Source organism: Scyliorhinus canicula, chromosome 17, assembly GCF_902713615.1.
Source record: "Scyliorhinus canicula chromosome 17, sScyCan1.1, whole genome shotgun sequence".
Taxonomy (NCBI): Eukaryota; Metazoa; Chordata; class Chondrichthyes; order Carcharhiniformes; family Scyliorhinidae; genus Scyliorhinus; species Scyliorhinus canicula.
In genome coordinates, this window is record NC_052162.1 from 94,647,586 (window position 1) to 94,673,531 (window position 25,946).

The 25,946-nt window shown below is 46.1% G+C and overlaps 1 protein-coding gene across 2 annotated transcripts in view; it reads left to right on the forward strand.

Moving 5' to 3' along the window:
• wdr44 (WD repeat domain 44) overlaps positions 1-25,946 on the forward strand; it is a 93,967-nt gene that overhangs the window by 45,111 nt on the left and 22,910 nt on the right. For both annotated transcript variants that reach the window (XM_038774570.1, XM_038774569.1), the window contains exons 9-10: positions 14,311-14,417; positions 15,582-15,733. In XM_038774570.1, coding sequence (XP_038630498.1) covers positions 14,311-14,417; positions 15,582-15,733 — 259 coding nt within the window. The remainder of the gene's footprint in view (positions 1-14,310; positions 14,418-15,581; positions 15,734-25,946) is intronic.

A 25,946-nucleotide genomic window follows, 5' to 3' on the forward strand; every position in this document is an offset into this window, starting at 1 on the left:
CACAGGGATTAGTGCTGGGTCCTCTGCTATTTGTGATTTTTATCAGTGACTTGGAGGAGGGGGCTGAAGGGTGGGTCAGTAAATTTGCTGATGACACCAAGATTGGTGGAGTAGTGGATGAGGTGGAGGACTGTTGTAGGCTGCAAAGAGACATTGATAGGATGCAGAGCTGGGCCGAAAAATGGCAGATGGCGTTTAACCCTGATAAGTGAGAGGTGATTCATTTTGGTAGAAAAAATTTGAATGCGGATTACAGTCAATGGCAGGGTTCTGAGGAATGTGGAGGAACAGAGATTTTGGGGTTCATGTCCACAGATCTCTGAAGGTTGCCACTCAAGTGGATAAAGCCATGAAGAAGGCTTATAGTGTGTTAGTGTTTATTAACAGGGGGCTTGAGTTTAAGAGCCGTGGGGTTATGCTGCAACTTTACATGACCCTGGTGAGACCACATTTGGAGTATTGTGTGCAGTTCTGGTCACCTCCTAGGAAGGATGTGGAAGCATTGGAAAGGGTGCAAAGGAGATTTACCAGGACGCTGCCTGGTTTGCAGGATAGGTCTTATGAGGAAAGGTTGAGGGAGCTAGGGCTTTTCTCTTTGGAGCGGAGGAGGAAGAGAGGCGACTTAATAGAGGTTTATAAGATGATGAGGGGGATAGATAGAGGGGATGTTCAGAGACTATTTCCTCGGGTGGATGTAGCTGTTACAAGGGGGCATAACTATAAGATTCAGGATGGGAGTTATAGGAGGGATGTCTGAGGTAGGTTCTTTACTCCGAGAATGGGTGTGGAATGGACTGCCTGCTGTGATAGTGGAGTTGGGCACTTTAGGAACTTTCAAGCGGTTATTGGATAGGCACATGGAGCACACCAGAATGACAGGGAGTGGGATAGCTTGATCTTGGTTTTGGACAATGCTCGGCACAACGTCGAGGGCTGAAGGGCCTGTTCTGTGCTGTTCTGTTCTATGTTAAGAGAGAAAAAAAATCAAAATTAAAATAGACTCAATACTGAATTATTGTGTTTTTAACCGCCTTTTTTTTCCCTTCGTATTTCCAGTGTATGCATGCTCGCATGCTTATTTTTAACCTTTTATCTTCACAATAAAGACCCACCTCTTACTTTTCTTGACTTCATTTTCTTCAGGCTTTTTTCATATAATACTAATAACTGGAAATTTGGGAGCCACAAATGAGATGTTAAAAAACTGCATGTGATCTTGAGAATATTATGGAGCAACTTTGTTGCAAACTCTTCAGGGCAAAACGTCGAACCGGGTCACTTCAAAAATCTAAACTTTTGATGCTTGTCTCTCAATCTTGAGTTGGAGACCTCGGGTTGGTTGGAACTCCTTGTGTTTTTTACATTGGCACCGCTCCAAGACTTCAGGAAATGTTTACTGTAATTCACTATGGTGGTTGCATAAGAAGGTAAATCCAACTAGAGAAATTTCCTGGTGACAGTCAAAAGCCACTTTCTTTCACCAAGAGTATTGTTCTAATTAATTTATTCTAGAAAATAGAATACTACTTTAGACTTTCCTTCTTATCAATTATACATGAACCTTATTCTTCCCCGGGGAGCAGTTAAACAGATGCTTCATTGTTGACTCTTCAGGGTGTCCTATGACACAAGCGTGACTATAACGCCCGACACAGGCATGACTATAACTCCGTATTAAAGTTGTGTGTTGAGATGCTGTCTTGCATCAATTTGAGTAATTTGTTTTGACCAAGCTTTCAGTCAACTTTTGTATGACATGCTTCTGTAAATCTCTTGATGCTGCTAAAGATACTGTATAACAAGCTACTGCATTCCAGCACTTTTAATGGGAAGCTTCGTATAAACATGAGAGAGCAGAAATTTCAGGGGTATAGTGGTAAGAGGCAAGTGCAGTTTGAGGTGTGTTGCTCTTTTTAATGACTGGAATACTATCCCACCAGCGTCACCAATAATGTTGCCAATCGGCACCAATAATGTTGCCAAATTAACTAGATATCGCAGTTATTAATAATATTGCTTTTCAGAGTCGCCAGGTATCAAATGATACCGCCACAAGGCTTTACCGGATATCGATCGAAGGACCAAACAACCAGTTAGTCAATTCAACTTCAAAGATAGCTTATTTACACACAAGGATTACTTCGATATGCAACATAAAACACTACAAGTTAAACTACACCTAACAACTACAATAACCTATACTTAACTTCAGGGCAACCGGCTGTTTGCAGATGAAGAAGGCCTTTGTTCGGATATTGCGTGGCTGGGTAGAAGAAGTGGCTTCGTTTCTGCTGGGCTCATCCGTCTGGTAGCGATCGTTGGTCTTGAACTTGTTTTCTGGTCGTAATGCTACACTTGGTTTTAGGTGTAGGCCAGGGCCAAGAGAGACCGAACACCTGGCTGTGTCCCTTTTTATCCCTCTGGGATTTCACGCTCTTCGGGGCAGTCCTTGGCTTTGGACCCAATAATTCGACAGGATTCAATCACTGCCTTCGATTTTGGCCAATAAAGGGGCGGGTGCCTTGATGGATGGGCGTGTCCTGAGCGGTAATTGACCTTGGCTGTTTGGGCTTTCTTAGCAAAGGGAGTGGCGCCGGTTAGTCTGCATCTATATCGGTTCCCCGAGTACAGTCCTTTTGTTCTGGGGAAATGGGCCATTAGAATGCAAATGAACGGGGGTTTCGATCGCACCTAGCTATCTGGGTTGCAAAGACACACACAAGCTCTTGAGTCCTGGGTTTGCCATAATTCCCATGGTTCTTTGCAGGTGGGCATCTGAGATGGCTACATCCCATCCTCTTGATCCTGAACGCAAAGCGTGGTGGATCACACTGTTGATCCCTCATCCGTCCTTGGTGTGCTGGTTACCCTTGGTCAAGGACAGGTTCTACACTACTCTGTCCTATATTTTGGAGCATTTACCTAAGTTTTCTTAACACATCATTCATTCATAATCTCTAAGAAGTCACTACAAAACATTCAACTATTACACATTTAACTTATTCGCACAAGGGAATATCTGACTATCACTATCTAAGCTACTCTCATGATGCTGGCATAAAAAGGAACATGAAATGAAAATGAAAATCGCTTATTGTCACGAGTAGGCTTCCGTGAAGTTACTGTGAAAAGCCCCTAGTCGCCACATTCCGGCGCCTGTCCGGGGAGGCTGGTACGGGAATCGAACCGTGCTGCTGGCCTGCTTGGTCTGCTTTAAAAGCCAGCGATTTAGCCGAGTGAGCTAAACCAGCCCCTTATGTACCAGAACTTATGTACAATACAACATTTTTAGACCAACGGCAGCATCACATTTCTACTTAACTTACCAATGTTACAGATGTGTACAATCTCTATTTTTATCGGTAGGTACATTGTTTGTTGGGTTGGGTGAATTCCGAAGAAGGGAGTGTATATATCGGGTAGCGGGAGGCTCTTTTTCGCCATTTGGGGAGTCTAAGTGTTTGCATGACACTGCAGATTATAGTTATCACCAGAAGGGCCTCTACTGTGTAGGAAAGGGAATACCATTTAACAATGTTCTCGCACCAAGTGGGGGTATCAGTGTTTATCTCTGTGTGGTGTGGTGTCCGGGCTAGGGGTATCATGTTGTGTGGTCATGTTCGGGGCTGGTGTGGTGTAGGGTACAGAGGCTTGTAACGCGCGCTGTTGTAGGAGTCCCAGCAATGATCACAATGTAGGTCATCAGTTCTCTCTTCATCTTGTCTTCTGTCTTCCGTTTTCCATATATTCCTGGGGGTGCAAGCATAATATCTGTTATTATCTTAGGTTAACATCTCATTTTGTTTGTCTTTCTCTCCTTAACTTCAATTACCCATGAGAATTGTCACCATGTGTGACTCCCTCATATTTTTTAAAATAACCTTTTTGGAAAGACAAGAAATGCAAATTTTTAAAGTACAGAGACTCTCGCATCTTGTGGTCGATGCGGGGAGTGGGCAGACAATTTTGCAGTCCAGTCTTTATTAAATCACAGCCATGGGAGGTTGAGGCTTATCTTAACCAGCCGAATTTTAGGGCGGCCAGTTTTATAAAGTTTCTTCGTCCCAGGGTCCAGAGGTAGTTCGCGTATAGCAGCATATGTGGCAACCAAGTATGTCAAACGTGTAAATGGCAGGTGGAGAAGCGACCAAGGAGTCGTGGAAGGTAAAGAGTTGAGTGTAACTGTGGCAAAGGGCATTCTTTAATCCACAATAAGAGCAGAGAAGGGAAAACTAAGACCTGCCAAAGACCGTGAAAAGTGTAAAGCACCATTCCGGAGTACTCAAAGTGACGGGAACATGAGGTGCGTGTGGGCCGCGGCAGGGCAAGAATGGGTGGGAATCCCAGGTAGGGCGGTGATCAGTGTCGTTGCTCCACTACCCAAGCTTAGCTGACCGGATGCATTTGGCGTCCTCAAGCAGGGCGGGAATTAGTGCCGTTACTCCACTACCTCGGTGACCGAAACGAGCGGAAAGAATTTGTAACACATGAGAGCCAACAGTTGTTCCTTGAACGGCCATTGGTCAGTAAATGGCATCGGAAAAGTACCTATGACTGTATCAAGAAATTGTGTGTCAGGCCAACATTAATTAAAACCATGTAGCAATAAGAAAGAAAGAAGGAAAGAAGGCAGGCAGGCTCCATCAGTAAGTAGGACAGTGTAATTCTTATGCGGCTCCTTTTTCACATCATCTGGACACCTCGGGGTTCTGTATCGAAAAGCGTTGTAAAAGGGTTACCGTAACGGGAGTCCGACTCTGAATCGTCACCATCTCCCGGTTGCCAGGCTCGTGTCTGCCATTTTTGTGCCGTGGCCACGTGGGCCGTCGTGGAATCTGAATCGTCATGTCTTGCCAATCTACAAGAGTTATAGCGGTGCCTAAAAGGGGATCGTTTTTCATGAGGCGTAGGGGCGGTGGCAGTGAAGGGCAAATTACTGTTGTCGGGCGGTGGCGGTGGCTCTGCCTGTGGAAGGGGATATTGGGGGCCAAACCTGTCCTGTTCGTGGTTCCAGGGGCTGGAGTGACTGGGGCCAGGGAGGTTGTACCAGTGGTCAGTTCGGGGAGGCTGGCGTTATCGTCTGAATCAAACTCAAGGTGGAAAGTCGTACTTGTGGGCGGAGACGAGGTCGGTTCTGTGGGCGTGGACGTGCTGTCATGGCTGGGGGAGGGTTGGACTAGGTTATCGATGAGCGGGGTGGAATCGTCTGCTATTGCCAGGGAGATCTGGTGGGAGTAGCTACATTGGGTTCCATTGACTTTGAGCAGGTTGATGTGGAACCAACCAGTTTTACCATTGGGGTACATTATCTTGTACACAGAGGGGCTCACTTTGTCCAAAATGGAGTAGGGTCCTGAAAATTTAGGGGAGAGGAACGAACTGGGATTGTACAGGGAAACCATTACTTGCTGACCGACTGTATACTCTACGGGGTGGACTGTATTATCAAAGCAGGCCGTACTCTGCTTTTTCCTAGCGCCTAGTCGGACAGCTGCACTGAGCTCTGCTGCTTTAATATTTTCCGTGACTTGTTGGACTGCTTTTTCGTGGGTGAGTGCGGTGACTGTGGGGCTTGCCAAATCGAGACCTAATAAATACAGTTCCTTTCATGGGCTGTCCGGTCATGAGAGTGTGGGGGGTGAAACCTGTGGAACTGGACACTGTGTTACTAATAAACATAAGGGCGAATGGGAGGACTGTGTCTCATGTGGTGTTATGCTGTTGCCCCATTTTTCTAATGGTTGCTTTCAAGGTGCGATTCATTCATTCAACAATGCCGCTGGATTGGGAATGATACGCTCTGTGAAATTTTTGCTTGATTCCAAAAATTGTTCGGACATTTTGCATGACTCTGCCGGTGAAATGGGAACCTTTGTCTGACTCAATGCTGCGGGGAAGACCCCAGCATGTAAATATCTGTTGGGTCAAAATCTTAGCTGTGGCTTTCGCTGTGTTCGTCAGGGAGGGAAATGCTTCTACCCATTTTGTGAAGGTGTCGATTACTACTGATCCATATTTAAAACCATTTCTGCAGGGTGGGGAGTGGATCAATGTAGTTGAGATGTAAATTTGTCCATGGGCCATTAACAGGTCGGGTGTGTCTCAATTTCTTGGAGTCCCTTTCAGGATTGTTCTGTGCACAGATTAAACAGTTCTCCACATAATTCGTGACGTCTGCTTTTAAATCGGGCCACCAGCACAAAGGTCAAATTTGGGCAATGGTATTGTCTATCCCCTGATATCAGCGTCCGTATTATCTGGTTTCTGTCCTGGGTGGGGACCACATCAATTCCATTTTTCAAAACTACCGTCCTGTACCGTCAGTGAGTCCTTGGATTTGTCGTAGGGGGTTGGGAAGTTACCGTCTAAAACGTGGGAAGAGTGTCGGCTGCCTTTTGGGCCTGGGCTAAATCTTCGATATTGGTCTGTGAAACCTGGACTGCGTGTATCGGTTCACTTTCGGGGGGGGTTGCCAAAAGTGTCCGTGGTGTGATCCTGACTTGGCTAAGGCGTCTGCCTATACGTTACCTGTTGGGGAGGAACGATGATGGCTTCTCACTTTGATTATGTCGTATGTGCGGTCTTTTGCTGTCTTAAGGATATGCTTCAACAATGGGGCTGAGGGTGGGGGTTTACCTTCAGCGGATACGGATCCTCGAGATTCCCACGGGCAAAAATTCTGTCAAACTATTGCACACATATAAACTGTCTGAATGTATGTCCGATGGGGTCGGAAAGGAATCTGGGTGCTGCACTACATATGCTATAGCTGCTAATTCAGCAGCTTGTGATCCTAGGTGGCTGGGCAATTTTAAAGATATTTCCTCTAATGCGCTTCTTCCACATAAATTCCACAACCAGTTATTCTCTTCGCATTTTCCATGGTGGAGGAACCGTCTACATAAATCTTTAAAGCGTTGTCTGTGGTCTTGGGGATTCTGTGTTCTCATGCCTGCTTGTGCGTGTAGTGACTTCGGAATAAAGGGTCCTGTATGGTGTTTGGCTGTAATGATCTGGCACTCGTGGGGTTCCTGCATACGGAAGGTTATCTGCTAAAAATGTGTGGATCTTTGTACGTTTATCTGTAATGTCCCTTCCTTGTAACAACAGTGTCCAGCGAGCTACTCTAATCTGTCTGACTGAACTGTCCTTTAACCTACCATCTAACAATAGCTGCGTTGGGGTATGCTCGGTTAGAATCGTTACTGAGGGGCAGCACGGTGGCACAGTGGGTTAGCCCTGATGCCTCACGGCGCCGAGGTCCCAGGTTCGATCCTGGCTCTGGGTCTCTGTGTGGAGTTTGCACATTCTTCCCGTGCTTGCGTGGGTTTCAACCCCACAACCCAAAGATGTGCAGGGTAGGTGGATTGGCCACACTAAATTACCCCTTAATTGGAAAAAATGAATTGGGTGCTCTAAATTTATATAAAAATAGATCATTACTGGGTTAAGGCCTGTGATATATGCAAAATACTGCACTGCCCAAAAGACTGCGAGCAAGTGCCGTTTGCAGGCTGAAAATCCTTGCTCTACGGGATCCAAAATTCGTGAGGCATCGGCTACAGGTTCTAATCAGTCATGTCTTTCCTGTAGGAGTACTGCTGATAGGGTTCGGTCGGTGGTCGCTACTTCTATGGCGTAGGGAGAGTGTGGGTCTGGGACTTGCAAAGCGGGGGCTGTGCCTAGGGCGCGTTTTAGTTCATCGATGGTGTCTGTGTGCTGAGGAAGCCATTCCCATGGGGTGTTCTTTTTTGGAGCTTGTGGGGTTGCGCTTGTGGCAAAACCATCTATATGGTTCTTATAATATCCAACTAATCCTAAGAATGACTGGAGTGCAGTGACATTGTGGGGCAGGGGCAATTTAACTATTGACTCAATCTGTTTGTGTTCAATCTCTCTCTTCCTGTGGGTGATAATGGTGCCTAAATAAAGGACCTTCTCTGTTAGGATCTGGGCTTTTTTCGGGTTAACCTTACATCCAATTGATTGTAAGTGACCTAGCAATTCTGAAAGAAGCTTAACATGCTCTTCCTTTGTGTCCATCTGTAGGAGTAAGTCGTCCATATACTGAATAAGGCATTTGGGGTGGGAAAATTTGCAAAGTCCGTTGGCCAATTGTCGGTGAAAAATGGAGGGGGAGTTGTGGAAACCTTGCGGGAGGCATGTCCACATGTACTGCTGCCCTTGAAATGTGAACGCGAACTTGTATTGACAGGCCTTACCTAAGGGTATGGACCAGAAGCCATTGCTAATGTTCAGCACTGTAAAGTACTTTACTTGTACTCCCTGTTTGAACATGGTTTCGGGACTCGTGGCAACGGTGGGGGCTGCTAATGGGGTGACCTTGTTGAGCTCGAGGTAGTCAATGGTTAATCTCCATGAACCGTCGGGTTTCTTTACAGGCCAAATTGGGGCATTGTTTATTGAGGCTACGGGCCAAATTACTCCTTGATCTAGTAAGCTCGGCTTGCTTTGAGAAACCGTATTGTTTCTGGGGCTTGGGATCGGGACCTGAAATTGTGACCATGCCAGGGATCTTACCACAATTGTGTTTGTGTTGGACAAAGGCTGTTTTATGTTTTCTGAGGACCTCTCTAATTGTCTGGTCTGTACTAATTGTTTGCGGATTAAACCAATCGTCTCCTACTGGGCAAATCCTATGTTTGTAGTCCTTTACTGTGAGCGTAGCGGGGGACCTCGCTGTTTTAGCCATTTTCCATATACACCTATTCACGGGGTCAAAGGAAAGGTTGTGGGAACTCATAAAGTCGATTCCTAGAATGTGCTCGGCTGTTTGGGGCAAATCGACGAAAACAACGGGGTGCCTGGTGTTTATGGTTCCTATCTGACTATCTACAGGGGCTGTAATGTGTCCCTGATGTACATGTCCTGTAAATCCACTAAGGGTGTTGGTGTCTGTGGTGGGCCATTTGTCGCGCTGAAACATTGTGGAGGAGTTTAAAGTGTTGCGGGACCCTCCTGTGTCCCAAAGGAACTCTACTGGATGTCCCCAGACTGTGCCTGTGACTACTGGTCTGCCTGATTTGTCCCAGAGTGTGTCGCAACCCAAGTTGAGGAGTCCGAACACCGTCAATCTGTGGTGTTGATCACTGCATTATCTGTTCGGGCGCTAATGCTATGTATGGGCCTAACATTGTTCCTCGGTGGGGGGTTCGATTGCTGGTGCCGTTGCTGGTTAAGGGGGTTTTGTCTACATTCGCGGGCGTAATGTTCCATGTGTTCACAATTATAGCAACCTGTGCTCTGGAGTGCTGTCCTTCATGTCTGCCCTCATTTAACCATTCTGGGTCCTGATTAGTCCTGACTGGGTGCATATTCGCCTCTGACTTTTCCTGATCTGCCTTCCTATGTAGGGATTGTTCCCAAGCTCTGAAGAGTCGCTTTAAAACCCAAACTTCATTATGTGTGGCGTCTACGGGGTCGTAATTTACACAAGCCTTTTAACCCATTTCTGTGGCGTGGGAGACTTTTTAGTTATGTTTGTCGTTATCTCAGTGTGCGGGGTTCAAATCCCCAAATACTGCTTTAAAATGGATCCAAAGATGACCTGCAAATGCGGTCGGATGCTCTCCCTTCTTTTGCCCACCACGGTTTAAACCTTTACTGGGTCTCCCTTGTTGGACCCGATTGCATCTAAATTAGCCGTTGTCATTTCTTGTAGACTTCCTCCTCCTACATTCTGGGGTTCTGGTAAAGCTGAGCTAATGGGCGGGTCAAGGCTCATGACTAGAAGCTTAACTTCCTCCCTTTCGTGTAGACCATACGTAACCGTTTGCTTTCGTACTCTCTCAAATAAATTATGTGAGTCTGCGGTGGGTTCAAATGGTTCAATTTTAGTGCAGGCATCTCTCAATTGGGTGATGGTTAGTGGGGTGGTGTAAACAAAATCAAGATCATCCAGGTCCAATGAGTTGCGCTGTGTGGTGACTGGATTCATGGGGGTGTGTGCTGCCTGTGCAGTTGGTGGTACGGGTGCTTTCCTTTTCAGGACCTGGGGTGCTCTATTGTGATTTTCGGTATTCTCCACATATCTATAGGCGGTTTCATTTAGTTGTTGCCAATTGGGGCCATTCTCCTCACCTAAATCTTGTCCAAAGGTATCTCTGAATCCGTTTTACACTGACAGCAGTGACTGCGACTTCTCTATTTGTCGTCTCCATTTCGCGTGGTCTACTGTGCTCTGTCTTTGTTCTGTAGTGGAGCTATGGAGCACTCGTAAAGCTGCCTTTAAATCTGCGCATTGTCTTGTTAACTGTGATACCTGCTGTTCTGTCTCTTCTTGTACCAACATTGTGTATCTTGGTAGGCTTTATCGTACTGGGTCTGAAAGCTGCTAAGGTGAACGAAACAAGATTGGTGTGCCCGTTTGACATCAGCCATCTCTTTATCTTTAGCTGCCAACTGTTCCCGGAGTTGCTCATTAATCTTTTCACATTCACTATAGTTTCCCTCATTCTCCACTTTCTCAATTAGCTGTCTGCGGAGCGTCCTCACGACCTCCTCTGTGCCTCTCAACTGTGCCAAGCAGGACACTATTGCCATCGGCTTACGAACTTTCGCTGCGTTCTTATGTACCTCGGTTAGGTTGTCGCACTAGGTTTGTCCTATGCGTACTGGACCTGACTCATCATTTGAACAAAACTCGGACCAAAGGGGCCATCCTTTCCCCTTCAAGTACTTCCTCAATCCCTCTTCCCATATGGGGCAGTGCTCTGCTCTGTTGGTCGCTGTGACCTTGGGTTCCTGCGGGTTACATTAGGAGTTCCATCGCTTTTGTGGCCATTGCTACGATTATCTCTTTTCCCTACTGTGATCTCTGTTTTCCTACCGTTAATTTGGGACAAGGGGAATAAGGCGGTGATTCGAACAACGGGTATGGCCTAAGCTATTTTCCGGTTCACAATACTCCCGATAGTTTTACGCCAAATTGAACGAGTTTACCTTGTATCCCTGTTAGTACACATGCAAGTTAAAACATACTTCCGAATCTTGGTGATTTGATCGATACGGGCCTTACACTTGTGGTTTCTTTCACTTTTCCTCAATTGGATTTCTAATGCAAAGTTTTGTGGGTTCTCAGAGTGACAAAATCACTTCGAATTCAAATCCCACCATTCACCAATAATGTTGCTGTTTCTCATGAATGGATACTGTCTCACCAGCGTCACCAATAATGTTACCAATCGGCACCAATAATGTTGCCAAATTAACTAGATATGGCAGTTATTAATGATATTGCTTTTCAGAGTCGCCAGGTATCAAATGATACCACCACAAGGCTTTACCGGATATTGATCAAATGACCAACAACTAGTTAGTCAGTTCAAGTTCAAAGATAGTTTATTTACACACAAGGATTACTTCGAGATGCAAAATAAAACACTGCAAGTTAAACTACACCTAACAACTACAATAACCTATACTTAACTTCATAAGAACTAGGAGTAGGCCATCTGGCCCCTCGAGCCTGCTCCGCCATTCAATGAGATCATGGCTGATCTTTTGTGGACTCGGCTCCACTTTCCGGCCCGAGCACCATAACCCTTGATCACTTATTCTTCAATAAACTATCAATCTTTATCTTAAAAACATTTAATGAAGGAGCCTCAACTGCTTCACTGGGCAAAGGAATTCCATAGATTCACAACCCTTTGGGTGAAGAGGTTCCTCCGAAACTCAGTCCTAAATCTATTTCCCCTTATTTTGAGGCTATCCCCCGTATTTCTGCTTTCACCCGCCATTTGAAACAACCTGCCCGCATCTATCCTATCTATTCCCTTCATAATTTTATATCTTTCTATAAGATTCCCCCCTCATCCTTCTAAATTCCAAAGAGTATAGTCCCAGTGTACTCAACCCCTCCTCGTAATCCAACTCCTTCAGTTCTGGGATTAACCTAGTGAATCTCTTCTGCACACCCTCCAGTGCCAGTACATCCTTTCTCAGGTAAGGACACCAAAACTGAACACAATACTCCAGGTGTGGCCTCACTAACACCTTATACAATTGCAGCATAACCTCCCTAGTCTTAAACTCCATCCCTCTAGCAATGAAGGACAAAATTCCATTTGCCGCCTTAATCATCTGTTGCACCTGTAAACCAACTTTTTGCGACTCATGCACTGGCACACCCAGGTCTCTCTGCACAGCAGCATGTTTTAATATTTTATCATTTAAATAATAATCCCTTTTGCTGTTATTCCTCTAGTTAGGTACGACCTGCCCTTTATGAACCCATGCTGCGTCTGCCCAGTGGTACAATTTCTATCCAGATGCCTCGCTATTTCTTCCTTCATGATAGATTCCAGCATCTTCCCTACTACTGAAGGGAAGTAGGCTCACTGGCCTATAATTACCCGCTTTCTGCCTACCTCTTTTTTTAAACAGTGGTGTCACGTTTGCTCATTTCCCATCCGCCAGGACCACCCCAGAGTCTCATGAATTTTGGTAAATTATCACTAGTGCTTTTGCAATTTCCCTGGCCATCTCTTTTAGCACTCTGGGATGCATTCCATCAGAGCCAGGAGACTTGTCTACCTTTAGCCCCATTAGCTTGCCCATCACTACCTCCTTAGTGATAACAATCATCTCAAGGTCCTCACCTGTCATAGCCTCATTTCCATCAGTCACTGGCATGTTATTTGTGTCTTCCACTATGAAGACCGACCTAAAAAACCTGTTCAGTTCCTCAGTCATATCCTCATCTCCCATTATTAAATCTCCCTTCTCTTCCTCTAAAGGACCAATATTTACCTGAGCCACTCTTTTTGTTTTATATATTTATAGAAACTTTTACTATCTGTTTTTATATTCTGAACAAGTTTACTCTCATAATCTATCTTACTCTTCTTTATAGCTTTTTTAGTAGCTTTCTATTGTGCCCCCTAAAGATTTCCCAGTCCGCCAGTCTCCCACTAATCTTCGCCACAGTGTGTCTGAGTCCCGGGTTGGCCATAATTTCCGTGGTCCTTTGCAGGTGATTCATATGGAACGTGTACATTGTCATAGAATAGGTGCATTACACAGCCTGCTCTGTATATGGCATGTAATACATGCGAGACCTACTTTTGGCAGGCAGGGTTATCTGCTGTGAAGCATGGTTGATGCTAACTTCTGACCATTTGCATAACTGAGACTTTGGCTATTGTATGACTGCAACCTTAAATATGATGCTATGCAGGGCATCTTTGAATTCACTTGTCCTGTATGTACACTGTTTTGCAATCAGAACAAATCTATGCAGTTGTTTACAGTTGTTGAACCCTTTCAATGTTCCACTAGAAACCAGAGGCACAAATGCAGTGTTCTTGGACTACTTTCACTGGAAATAGTTTATTTTGGTTAGAGAAATCATACTTTCTCTGATAAAATGAAAATGTCCTCACAGTACACATGGTTCCAGAAAAATATTGTTCAGCCATCTGTCCCAGCAGCTCCCAGAGAATTTTACTGGAGAGAAAATTATTTTAAATTGCCAAACCAGCAGATGAAAGCAAACTCAAAATTATTTCACAGAATTATGGTGCACAAGGAGGCCATTCAGCCCATCGTGTCTGTACCAGCTCTCCAAATGAGCATCATGACTTTGTTCCATCCCCCTGCCTTTTCCAAGTACCCTTGCACATTGTTTCTATTCAAGTAATCATCAAATGCCCTCTTGAATGCCTTGATTGAACCTCTGCATTCTAGATCCGAGCCACTCGCTGTGTGAAACTTTTTTTTCTCATATCATAATTGTTTATTTTCCAAATCAATTTAAATTGGTGACCGTGTTCTTGATCCTTTAAAAAAGTTTTTCATATCTACTCTGTCCAGCCCCCTCATGGTTTTGAATGCCTCTTTCAAATCTCCTGTTATTCTTCCCTCCAAGGAGAACAGTCCCAACATCCCCAATCTATCTTAATGATAGATGTTTCTCATCACTGGAACTATTCTTGTAAACCTCTTCCCTCCCTTCCTGTTTTTCTTCTCTTAACCACGTTCTCCCATAACACTCCTCTCCCAAAACAACTAGAATTTGGAAGGTCTATCCAATGACACTCTCTGTAAACTTGTCATCTTTCATTGCACCCATTAAGGTGTTAAACCGGCCACAAAGCTCTGTAACCATGGACTATCTTGACCTTTATTCATACTTGCAATTCAGTATCAATGATAATATTCAGTATCAATGTTAAAGCATTACCTATTACTTTAGCTGCTACTTTCACTCTGGGTTACTTGTCCCTGAACAGCGTGGGGAGATCTGGAAGGTATAGTTTTGTCTGATAAATGTTATTTCCTTTCCAGAAATCAACTGAAGAAATTTTTGGGTAAATCAGTGAAGAGAGCCAAGCATCTCGCTGAAGAGTATGGTGAAAAAGCTGTAAATAAAGTTAAGAGTGTCCGAGATGAAGGTAAGTTTAAAGTGTGAATGCCTTAATGTTTGAAAAGAACTCCTGATCAGGTTTGTTTTATCATAATGCTTTTGGAGAGGGGTAAGTTGCTGTAGCAATTATATAATAATTTGGACTACCCGTGTGATTGTGAAAGGAGGTATTGAAGAAGCCGATAAGGGGATTTGGGAAGAGACAATAAATTTCCAATGCTTTTTCATGCCAATTAACACTTAGCCTCTCATGTTGAAAGTGGAGTGTTGTACTATGGTACAACACCTGGACTACTGCACGATCAATTCTAGCCCCACTTGACCCGGAATCGCAACACAATTGAAATTAACAATTAATTCTTAGAAAAGACCCCAAGACTTCGGTCTCTGGCTGCCCAATAACTACAGTCACCAGGTTTGTAAATATAAACTCAATTTTTGTTAACAACTACAATTAAATATGCAGCAAATACAACTGGTTAACTATTATCTAATTCCTAACCCCCCCCCCCCCCCCCCCCCCCCTTAACTCACCCCTCTAAACACACTAGGCAGAAAAATACAGAGGGGAAAGAGGAATGTTAATAAAAATAAAGAGGATCAAAGTCTCTGTTTCACCCTTCTTCAGTCTCGGCCTTCAGTTGGAGGTTTTTGCTTTCAGACTGTAGTGGTGTTCACTGTGGATTCAACAACGCCTCAAAATCCTCTCTGCAGGTTCAGTAAACAGCAGTTGGGCAGCATTTCTGGAGAAAGAAAGAGAGACAGCAGCTCACAGCTCCCCTCAGTATCCAGGACCCAAATGTCCTTTGCTGGGTTCTCTGCAAACCATCCCACACAGGTTGGACCTAATCACCACCCATTGCCGGACACTATTATACGGCCGTTGACCAATTCATTGGCCACCGGCCAACCAATCAAATCGAATCCCTCCGATCTTTTGGGTGCCAGAACGTCTGAGTTCTGCTGTTCAAAAACTAAATCTCCAAGAGCACAGTAAGTTCCTCACTTCCTCTACTCGACTTAAAGGACTTAAATATTCACGAATCAAAATTATGACAACAAAGTAAAATAAATGAAAATAAGGGATTCGACGGGAAGGTTCTTTACAAACATCACAGTTCTAAGCAGTGCAATGTCATACCTGTTGAATTTGTGTCACTGTTGTAAAATTGTCAGTTGTTGCTGTCCTTAGTGTTCCATATGGATCAAGATGATGCTTCTTCCAGTGATGATGAGGGGATGCCTTACACAAGACCTGCTAAGTTTAAAGCAGCCCACGGCTTCAAAGGGCCCTACGACTTTGATCAGATTAAAATGGTTCAAGATCTAAGTGGAGAACACATGGTAAGTCCTTTAATTCTTTTTTAAAAATTTGTTCATGAGGCGTGGGCGTCGTAGGCCCATCCCTAATTGCATTTGAGGGGGTAGTTAAGAGTCAACCACATTGCTGTGGGTCTGGAGTCACATGTCGGGCAGACCAGGTAAGGGATTTTAGTGAACCAGAAATTCAAATTTCACCATCTGCAGTGGCGGGATTTGTACTTGGGTCCCCAGAGCATTACTCTGCGTCTCTGGTTTATTCTGTTTTATTAGTCCAGTGACAATACCATGACGCCACCGCCTCCTCTTGTAAACGTTGTTCCTTTGCTAGATGCTAATATTGAGTGGCTTCAGCTATTAACGTATATATTTTCTGTTTTGCTATTTGCACCATTCCACAAGAAAATGGGCAGATCGTCAGGAAACTCAGGCTTGTGTCTGTATTATTTCAAATCCAAGACCAGGAATTGCATGAGCACAGCCAGAGACTATTTGTTTATGAGCCTTTGCTTTCTGTACAAGCTGCTTACGAACTAGATCAAATTAGGATTTTGAGCATGTGAAAATGTTTGTCACTACTGCAGTTTAAGACAAGCCAATGCCAGGTTGCCTGCACAATTTAACTGTCTACAAATAGGATACCTTGCACTGAACAGCAATATAATGATTGCCAATTATTATGTAAGACATGCTGAGACATCCTAATTAATATTCAACTAATGTTTGGTCCCACGTGCTGGAAATAGGCTGCAAAATTTGATTAAATTGAGCACTGATCAAAACCATGTGATGGCAAAGCTGCACATCGTGGGATATTTTTATGTTCTAAATTGGGGCCTTGTAACTTGCAATCCGCCTCCTCTCCTTCCTCGCCGTAGTAAACGTGGTTTGCAGATTTGTAAAAACTTTTTGAATTTGAAGGTGTTGTCACAAATTTGCCAACTTTTAATTTTTCAGTATTTTATGCATCAAATACTTTTGCTTCCTTATTTTCCATGTTTCTAGAGACTGATCTTTGTTTCCTACTATGCTCCACTATGTTTGCTGCCAAATCCTGGGATCTCAGTGCTGATTTTAAGAAATTTACCACTCGTGTTACTGTGTATGCCAGTGATGCCGTTAGATCTCCCTGCAGAGATGGCTCTCTGGTGACTCATCAGTGTGAACCTAGAGCAAAGAAAGCCTTGGATTTGAGACCAAGTCCTGACTTGAACATACAGGTTTCGGGAAATTTGTCTTGGTGCTTTATTGGGTCAGGATTGCAGTCCTTCTACCCTATGCCAGACTTCTGAACATTTTAGGCTCTGATGATTGCAACAATGTTTACATTACAGTGCCTGATGGTGAGAACAGCATCATATTTCTGCTGTTGAAGCCACTGTAGAAAGGTGCCTCAAGATGCTCTAAGCTATGTTTTGTTGATTGTTCTATAACATTACAAACAATGCTGTCCCTCTGAACAATGATATGCATAAGTTAACCATATCCTGGATTTTTCAAAACCTGAAGTGATTGACGTTGCCTATGCCTTTGTGTTTGGGGAATAAATGCTGTAGGTATTGCTTACTCAAAAAATAATGACTTAAGATATTTAGAAGATTTCTGGGCTTAATTCAAAACCTTCAGATGACCCAATTATTAGTTTGATGCTAATTTAGCTTTTACAAACATTTTCTTCCGTTTTTCCTCTCTGTGGTTTGTCTTTTCTTTACTTTGTCACTGCTTTCTCGACTTGGGGTTCTGCTCCCCTACCCGTGAGCAAGATTAACTCTTTCAGACCTTGTTTTTCATTCATTCATGGCATGTGGGTGACACTGGCTTTTATCATCCATCCATCATTGACCTTGAGAAGATGCTGCCGCACAGCACCAAGGACACTGGTTCAATTCTGGCCTTGGGTGACTGTCTGAAGTTTGCATGATCTCCCCGTGTCTGGATGGGTTTCCTCCGGGTGCTCCAGATGATCCCATCATACAAAGATGTGCAGGTTAGGTGGGATTATAGGGAGAGGGCGGGGAGTGGGCCAAGGTTACGGTGCTCTTAGAGGGTTAGTGCAGACTTGATGGGTTGAATGGCCTCCTTCTGCATTGTAGGGATTCTATGGATTCTTGGTGGTATGCTGCCTTCTTGAAATGCTGCAATCCAAGTGGTGTGGGAAGGCCCACAGTGCCTTTTTAAACAAAATATTTCATGGGATCTGAGCATCGCTAGCGAGGCCATCATTTGTTGCCCATCCCTATCTGCCCTTGAACTGAATGGTTTGCTAGGCCATTTCAGAGGGCGTATGAGTCAACCACTTTGCTGTGGATCTGGAATTACATGTAGGCCAGACCAGATAAGGACAACAGATTTACCTCCCTAATGAACGTTTGTGAACCAGATGGTTTTTTACAACAATCATAGAATATGCAGTGCAGAAAAAGGCCATTCGGCCCATCGAGTCTGCACCGGCCCTTGGAAAGAGCACCCTACTTAAGCCTACACCTTACCCGCGTAACCTAATAACCCCACCTAACCTTTAGGACGCTAAGCGGCAATTTAACATGGGCAATCCACCTAACCTGCACACCTTTGGACTGTGGGAGAAAACCAGAGGCTGGAATTGAACCCGAGACCCTGAAACTGTGAGGCAGCAGTGCCAACCGCTGTGCCATGGTTTCATGGTCATCCCAGATTTTTATTGAATTTAAATTCCATCTGCTCAATCCCGTACTACTAGAGAAAGCTTGGTCTCTGGATTACTAGTGCAGTGACAATACCACTATGCCACCACCTCTCTCTCTCTCTCTCTCTCTCTCTCTCTCTCTCTCTCTCCCTCTTCTCTCTCTCTCTCCCTCTTCGCTCTCTCTCTCCCTCTTCGCTCTCTCTCTCCCTCTTCGCTCTCTCTCCCCTTCCTCTTCTCTCTCTCTCTCTCTCTCTCTCTCTCTCTCTCTCTCTCTCTCTCTCTCTCTCTCTCTCTCTCTCTCTCTCTCTCTCTCTTCTCCTCTTCCCCCCCCCCACCCCCCACACAACCACCCAATCCCAGGAGGGGAGTTCTCGGATTTTTACCCAATGACATGAAGCAACGGAATCAAGAAGTCAAGACATGGGAACATAGGAATTAGGAGCAGGAATATCCTCCACCATTGAATAAGGGCATAGCTGATCTGATTGTAACCTCCTGCTTACCCCGATGGTGTTCCCTCGCCCCCTTTTTTTTAACCATCTACCTCTTCCTTAAAAATATTCAAAAACTCTACTTCCACTGGCTTTTGAGGGAGTTCAATAGACTCTCTACCTCAGAGAAAACAATTCTCCTTATCTCTGTCTTAAATGAGTGACCACTTATTTTTAAACAGGGTCACCAGTTCTAGAATCTAGATTAGATAAGAGCCACTGCTTCCTCCTCCTGCCCATGCTCCCTAATGACCCAACTCCCAACACTCAAGTCACTCTCTGTGCTACGTTGCACTGAAATATCTATTTATTGATCCTTTTCAGACTAAGGAATTAGCTGACCCCAGTTGAACCTGCTGCCCCTAATTTGTTAACTTCAGGTGCTTTTGCAGTAGAGCTCTGAAAATCTGCTTGAGGCTGGGAAATTTAGAATGCAGGCAGTAAATTTCAGTTAAATGCAAAGTACAAACAAAAATTAGATTTTGCAAAGAGAGTAACATTCCCTTCTACCCCCAAACGGCAGAAAGACCATGTTAATAGTTTCAGAGAGCTTTATAGTTGAGCATGACCTTGTTCCGTTTGATTACAGCTTCCAGTAGCAATTTCTGAATAATGCTTGGGATCACAATGAAAATGAAAAAAATGAAAATCGCTTATTGTCACTAGTAGGCTTCAATGAAGTTACTGTGAAAAGCCCCTAGTCGCCACATTCCGGCACCTGTCCGGGGAGGCTGGTACGGGAATCGAACCGTGCTGCTGGCCTGCTTGGTCTGCTTTAAAAGCCAGCGATTTAGCCGAGAGAGCTAAACCAGCCCCCACAAACTTAAGATGACTGTCAAAAGATGTACAGGGTGAAAATGAAAATGTTGATGAATGCACTGAAAAAGTAGTGGAAGCAGATTTGACAGTGACTTTAAAAATGGAACTCGATATTTTCTTGAAACACAAAATAAATGGAGCGCTGTGCAGAAAGAGCAGGAGATGGGACTAATTTGATAGTTCTTTTGAAAATTCGGTGCAGGCATGATGGGCTGAATCGCCTCTTCCTGTACTGTGATCCTATTGTTACTTTGAATGATCTAGGAATGGGTCTTTTTAGTTTCTAAAAGTTACATTAATTATTTTTTTTTTTTTTTTTTTAAATTTTTTTATTGGAATTTTTTGCAGAAAATATAACAAAAAGTATAGCAAAAAGCAGTAATATGCAACTAACAGCCCCATAACACCCACAATTCCCCCCATACCGTAACATCACATGTATCACATTCCCCCCCCCCCCCCCCCCCCAAACAAGAGAACTTAACCATAAATTAAAATTAGATAAATCAAATTTAAATAAAATAAGCTAACATAATCAACGCCCCCCCCCCCCCCCCCCCCCCCCCCCCCACCCACCCACCCACCCCCCCCCCCCCCCCCGGGTTGCTGCTGCTACTGTCCCAGTACCCTATCGTTGAGCCAGAAAGTCGAGGAAAGGTTGCCACCGTTTAAAGAACCCTTGCACCGATCCTCTCAGGGCGAATTTAACCTTCTCAAGCTTAATAAAGCCCGCCATGTCATTGATCCAGGTCTCCACGCTTGGGGGCCTCGCGTCCTTCCACTGTAGCAAAATCCTTCGCCGGGCTACTAGGGACGCAAAGGCCAGCACACCGGCCTCTTTCGCCTCCTGCACTCCCGGCTCTACCCCAACCCCAAAGATCGCGAGTCCCCATCCTGGCTTGACCCTGGATCCCACCACCCTTGACACCGTCCTCGCCACCCCCTTCCAGAACTCCTCCAATGCCGGGCATGCCCCGAACATATGGGCATGGTTCGCTGGACTCCCCGAGCACCTGGCACACCTATCTTCACCCCCAAAGAACCTATTCATCCTCGTCCCAGTCATGTGGGCCCTATGCAGCACCTTGAATTGGATGAGGCTAAGCCGCGCACACGAGGAGGAAGAATTTACCCTCTCCAGGGCATCAGCCCATGTACCGTCTTCGATCTGTTCCCCCAGTTCCCCCTCCCACTTCGTTTTCAGCTCCTCTACTGACGCCTCTTCCTTCTCCTGCATAAGCTTGTAGATATCGGATATCTTCCCCTCCCCGACCCAGACCCCCGAGAGCACCCTGTCACTCACCCCCTTCGCGGGGAGCGCAGGGAATCCCTCCACCTGCCGTCTAGCAAATGCCTTTACCTGCAGATATCTAAACATGTTTCCCGGCGGGAGCCCAAATTTCTCTTCCAACTCCCCCAGGCTCGCAAACCTTCCGTCGATAAACAGGTCCTTCAGCTGTCTAATGCCCGCTCTATACCATCCCCGAAATCCCCCATCCATGTTCCCCGGGACGAACCTATGGTTCCCCCTTAACGGAGCCTCCATCGAGCCCCCCACTTCTCCCCTATGTCGCCTCCACTGCCCCCAAATCTTGAGGGTAGCCGCCACCACCGGACTCGTGGTATACCTCGTGGGAGGGAGCGGCCACGGCGCCGTTACCAGGGCCCCCAGGCTTGTATCCCCACAGGACGCTCTCTCCATCCGTTTCCATGCTGCCCCCTCCCCCTCCATCACCCACTTACGCACCATCGACACGTTGGCCGCCCAGTAATACCCCGAGAGGTTGGGCAACGCCAGCCCCCCCCCATCCCTACTCCGCTCCAAGAAGACCCTCTTCACCCTTGGGGTGCCATGCGCCCAAACAAATCCCATGATGCTGCTGGTCACTCTTTTAAAAAAGGCCCTAGGGATAAAGATGGGCAAGCACTGGAAGAGGAACAAGAACCTCGGGAGAACCGTCATTTTGACGGATTGCACTCTGCCCGCCAGCGATAGCGGCACCATGTCCCACCTTTTAAATTCCTCCTCCATCTGTTCCACTAGTCTGGTGAAGTTAAGCTTATGAAGAGCCCCCCAACTCCTGGCCACCTGCACCCCCAGGTACCTGAAACTCTTCACTGCCCTCCTGAAGGGGAGCCTCCCAATTCCCTCCTCCTGATCTCCCGGGTGCACTACAAATACCTCGCTCTTTCCTAAGTTCAGCTTATAGCCCGAGAAGCCCCCAAATTCCGCTAACAGTTCCATCACCCCCGGCATTCCCCCCTCTGGGTCCGCCACATATAACAGCAGGTCGTCTGCATACAGCGATACCCGGTGCTCCTCCCCCCCCCGCACCAGACCCCTCCACTTCCCTGACTCCCTCAACGCCATGGCCAGCGGTTCAATCGCCAGTGCAAAGAGCAGGGGGGACAGGGGACACCCCTGCCTGGTCCCACGATAAAGCCTAAAATACTCCGATCTCCTTCCATTTGTGACTACACTCGCCATCGGCGCCGCGTAAAGCAGCCTCACCCATTTGATGAATCCCTCCCCAAATCCAAACCTCTCCAGCACCTCCCATAGGTACCCCCATTCAACTCTATCAAACGCCTTCTCTGCATCCAGCGCCACCACTATCTCCGCCTCCCCCTCCACTGCCGGCATCATGATAACATTGAGCAGTCTCCGCACATTCGTGTTGAGCTGCCGCCCCTTGACAAACCCTGTCTGATCTTCATGAATTACCTCTGGCACACAATCCTCTATCCTGGTAGCCAGGATCTTCGCCAGCAACTTAGCGTCTACGTTAAGGAGTGAAATAGGCCTATATGATCCGCACTGCAAGGGGTCCTTATCCCGTTTTAGGATCAAAGAGATCAGTGCCCGCGACATCGTCGGGGGCAAAGCCCCCCCCTCCCACGCCTCATTGAAAGTTCGCACCAGCAGGGGACCCACCAGGTCCGCATATTTTTTGTAAAATTCTGCCGGGAACCCGTCCGGCCCCGGGGCCTTACCTGACTGCATTTGCCCGATCCCCCTGACTAGCTCCTCCAACTCTATCGGCGCCCCCAGCCCCTCAACCAGCCTCTCTTGAACCCTTGGGAAACATAGCCTGTTCATGAAGCTCTCCATCCCCTCTCTCCCCCTCGGAGGTTCCGACCGGTACAATCCCTTGTAAAAGTCCCTAAAGACCCCGTTTACTTCTGTCCCCTTCTGCACTACATTTCCACCCCCATCCTTCACTCCCCCAATTTCCCTAGCCGCATCTCGCCTACGGAGCTGATGCGCCAACATCCTGCTCGCCTTCTCTCCATACTCATATACCGCACCCTGCGCCCTCCTCCACTGTGTCTCCGCCTTTCTGGTGGTCAGCAAGTCAAAATTGGCCTGCAACCTGCGCCGTTCTCCCAGCAACCCTTCCTCCGGTGCCTCCGCATATCTCCTGTCCACCTCCAGAAGCTCTCCCACCAGTCTCTCCCTCTCCTTCCTCTCCTTCCTTTCCCTGTGGGCCCGGATGGAGATCAGCTCCCCCCGGATCACTGCTTTCAGAGCCTCCCAGACCATCCCCACCTGGACCTCCCCCGTATCATTGGTAACCAGATACCCCTCAATGCTTCTCCGAACCCTCTTACACACCTCCTCCTCCGCCAGCATCCCCACATCCAGGCGCCAGAGCGGGCGCTGGTCCCGCGCCTCCCCCATCTCCAGATCAATCCAGTGCGGGGCATGGTCCGAAATCGCTATGGCCGAATACTCGGCATCCTGCACCCTCGGGATCAACCCCCTGCTCAGGACAAAAAAGTCTATCCGGGAATAAACCCTATGGACGTGAGAGAAAAAGGAATACTCCCGCGCTCTCGGTCTCCCAAACCTCCAGGGATCCACCCCTCCCATCTGGTCCATGTATCCCCTCAGCACTTTGGCCGCCGCCGGTCTCCTACCCGTCCTTGAACTGGACCGGTCCAGTGTGGGATCCAGCACTGTGTTAAAATCTCCCCCCATGATCAGGCCCCCTGCCTCCAGGTCCGGGACGCGGCCCAACAAGCGCCTCATGAAGCCAGCATCATCCCAATTCGGGGCATATACGTTCACCAGCACCACCTTCTCTCCCTGCAGCCTACCCCTCACCATGATATATCTGCCCTCCTTGTCCGACACCACCTCAGCCGCCTCAAACGCCACCCTCTTCCCCACTAGAATCGCCACCCCCCGGTTCTTTGCGTCCAATCCTGAATGATAAACCTGCCCCACCCACCCCTTCCTCAGACGGACCTGGTCCGCCACCTTCAGGTGGGTAGTTACATTAATTATTAATGATGCAAGGCTGAACTAGTCCCAGCATTAACCATTTGGTAGAATGGAGATTGGGCTTTGAATATGTGTGATTTTGGCAGTGTTTCAGGAGAGGAAAGTAGATACTGGGGGCCAGTTTGTTTATTTATTTATTTATTTATTTACAGGATGTGGACAGCACTGGCTAGGCCAGCATTTATTGCCCATCCCTAGTTGTCCTTCAGAAGGTGGTGGTGAAGTGCCTTCGTGAATAGCTGCAGTCACTGAGGTGTAGGTACACCCACAGTGCTGTTAGGGTGAGGGAGGGTTCAAGGACTGATCCAGGATTTTGACCCAGAGACAGTGAAGGAACACCGATATATTTCCAAGTCTTGGAGGGGAACCTCCAAGTGGTGGGGTTCTCGGGTATCTGCTGCTCTTGTCCTTCGAGATGGTAGTGGTTGTTGGGTTTGGAAGTGAAGGGTAGATAAGGAAATGTAGCTCAAAGACCATATTTCCCTGTCGTGCATGAATTTTGAAGTGTTCTTGGACATAAACTACTTGGTTGAGGAAAATTATGATTTGATTAAATTATGTTGAGAAATGTAGCAAATAAGCCTGTATTATATTTGGCAATGTTCATCATTAATTTTTGGAGAAGCACTAAAGTCAAAATGTATACTTCATGCAGATTAAATAGTACCACGCTTTTGTGCATCTCTCTGATGGGGTTAACATCAAAGAGCAAGAAGATTTAATTTCGACAAAGAGTCATTCAGACTCGAAATGTTAGCTCCCTTCTCTCTTCAGAGATGCTTTCAGACCTGCTGAGATTATCCAGCATTTTGTGCTTTTGTTTCAGATTCCAGCATCTGCAGAAATTTGCTTTTATATAAGAGGATACAAACCCTTATTTGCTTTTGTAACAAGCAGTCAGAGGAAAACCTACTGCATTAATCTGAAAGGACCTCTTCTATTTAGGAGAACTGGCAAGACCATGTTCTATGAGCTGTTTCCTGATCTGCTGAACTGCAAACGTATCATGTCATTGGAGATATGTTTGATACTTTATTAATTACCTTTTTAGTGAGTACTGCACATGAGGGTGCTGTTTTTCTGCAGCCCCCACATCATTTGTTTGGCACATTTGTTTTGAAACTCTGTTATGTAGACAACATGTAGTCATGGCAATGGAAGTTTCATTATTTGGTTAGAATATATGCATGTTGGCCTGATTGATGAATCCTCCAGTCTCGTCACTCCCACATACCACAGTGGAAACATGTCATATCTGCATGTTCCATAACATTAAACATTTCAAGGGAGGAGATCAGAAGTAAGGGGGATGAAGCCAATCTAATCACAAATTTCTCCCTGTAATTCTAATTTGTTCCATTGTTGCTTTTGAAGATGCAAATACTCCTGTAAATGTGCTGTGCAAGTCACAATCTTGTTGAGACTTTTAAGAGCACTGTACTTGTACACTATTCTCAGTAGAACATAGAACAGTACAGCACAGAACAGGCCCTTCGGGCCCTCAATGTTGTGCCGAGCCATGATCACCCTACTCAAACCCACGAATCCACCCTATACCCGTAACCGAACAACCCCACCCCCCCTTAACCTTACTTTTATTAGGACACTAAGGGCAATTTAGCATGGCCAATCCACCTAACCCGCACATCTTTGGACTGTGGGAGGAAACCGGAGCACCCGGAGGAAACCCACGCACACAGGGGGAGGACGTGCAGACTCCACACAGACAGTGACCCAGCCGGGAATCGAACCTGGGACCCTGGAGCTGTGAAGCATTTATGCTAACCACCATGCTACCCTGCTACCCCAAATACTTTGGTCAATTTCTGCAAGGATCAAACTAACATGTGGTGTGTAATTTTTATAACTATATTTTAAAAGTAGTACAACTTGCTGCTGTTAAAACGATCTCCATCCTTTATGCTGTGGTTAATATCAGTGGTGACCTGGTAACTTTTAATAAATCTGAAATTC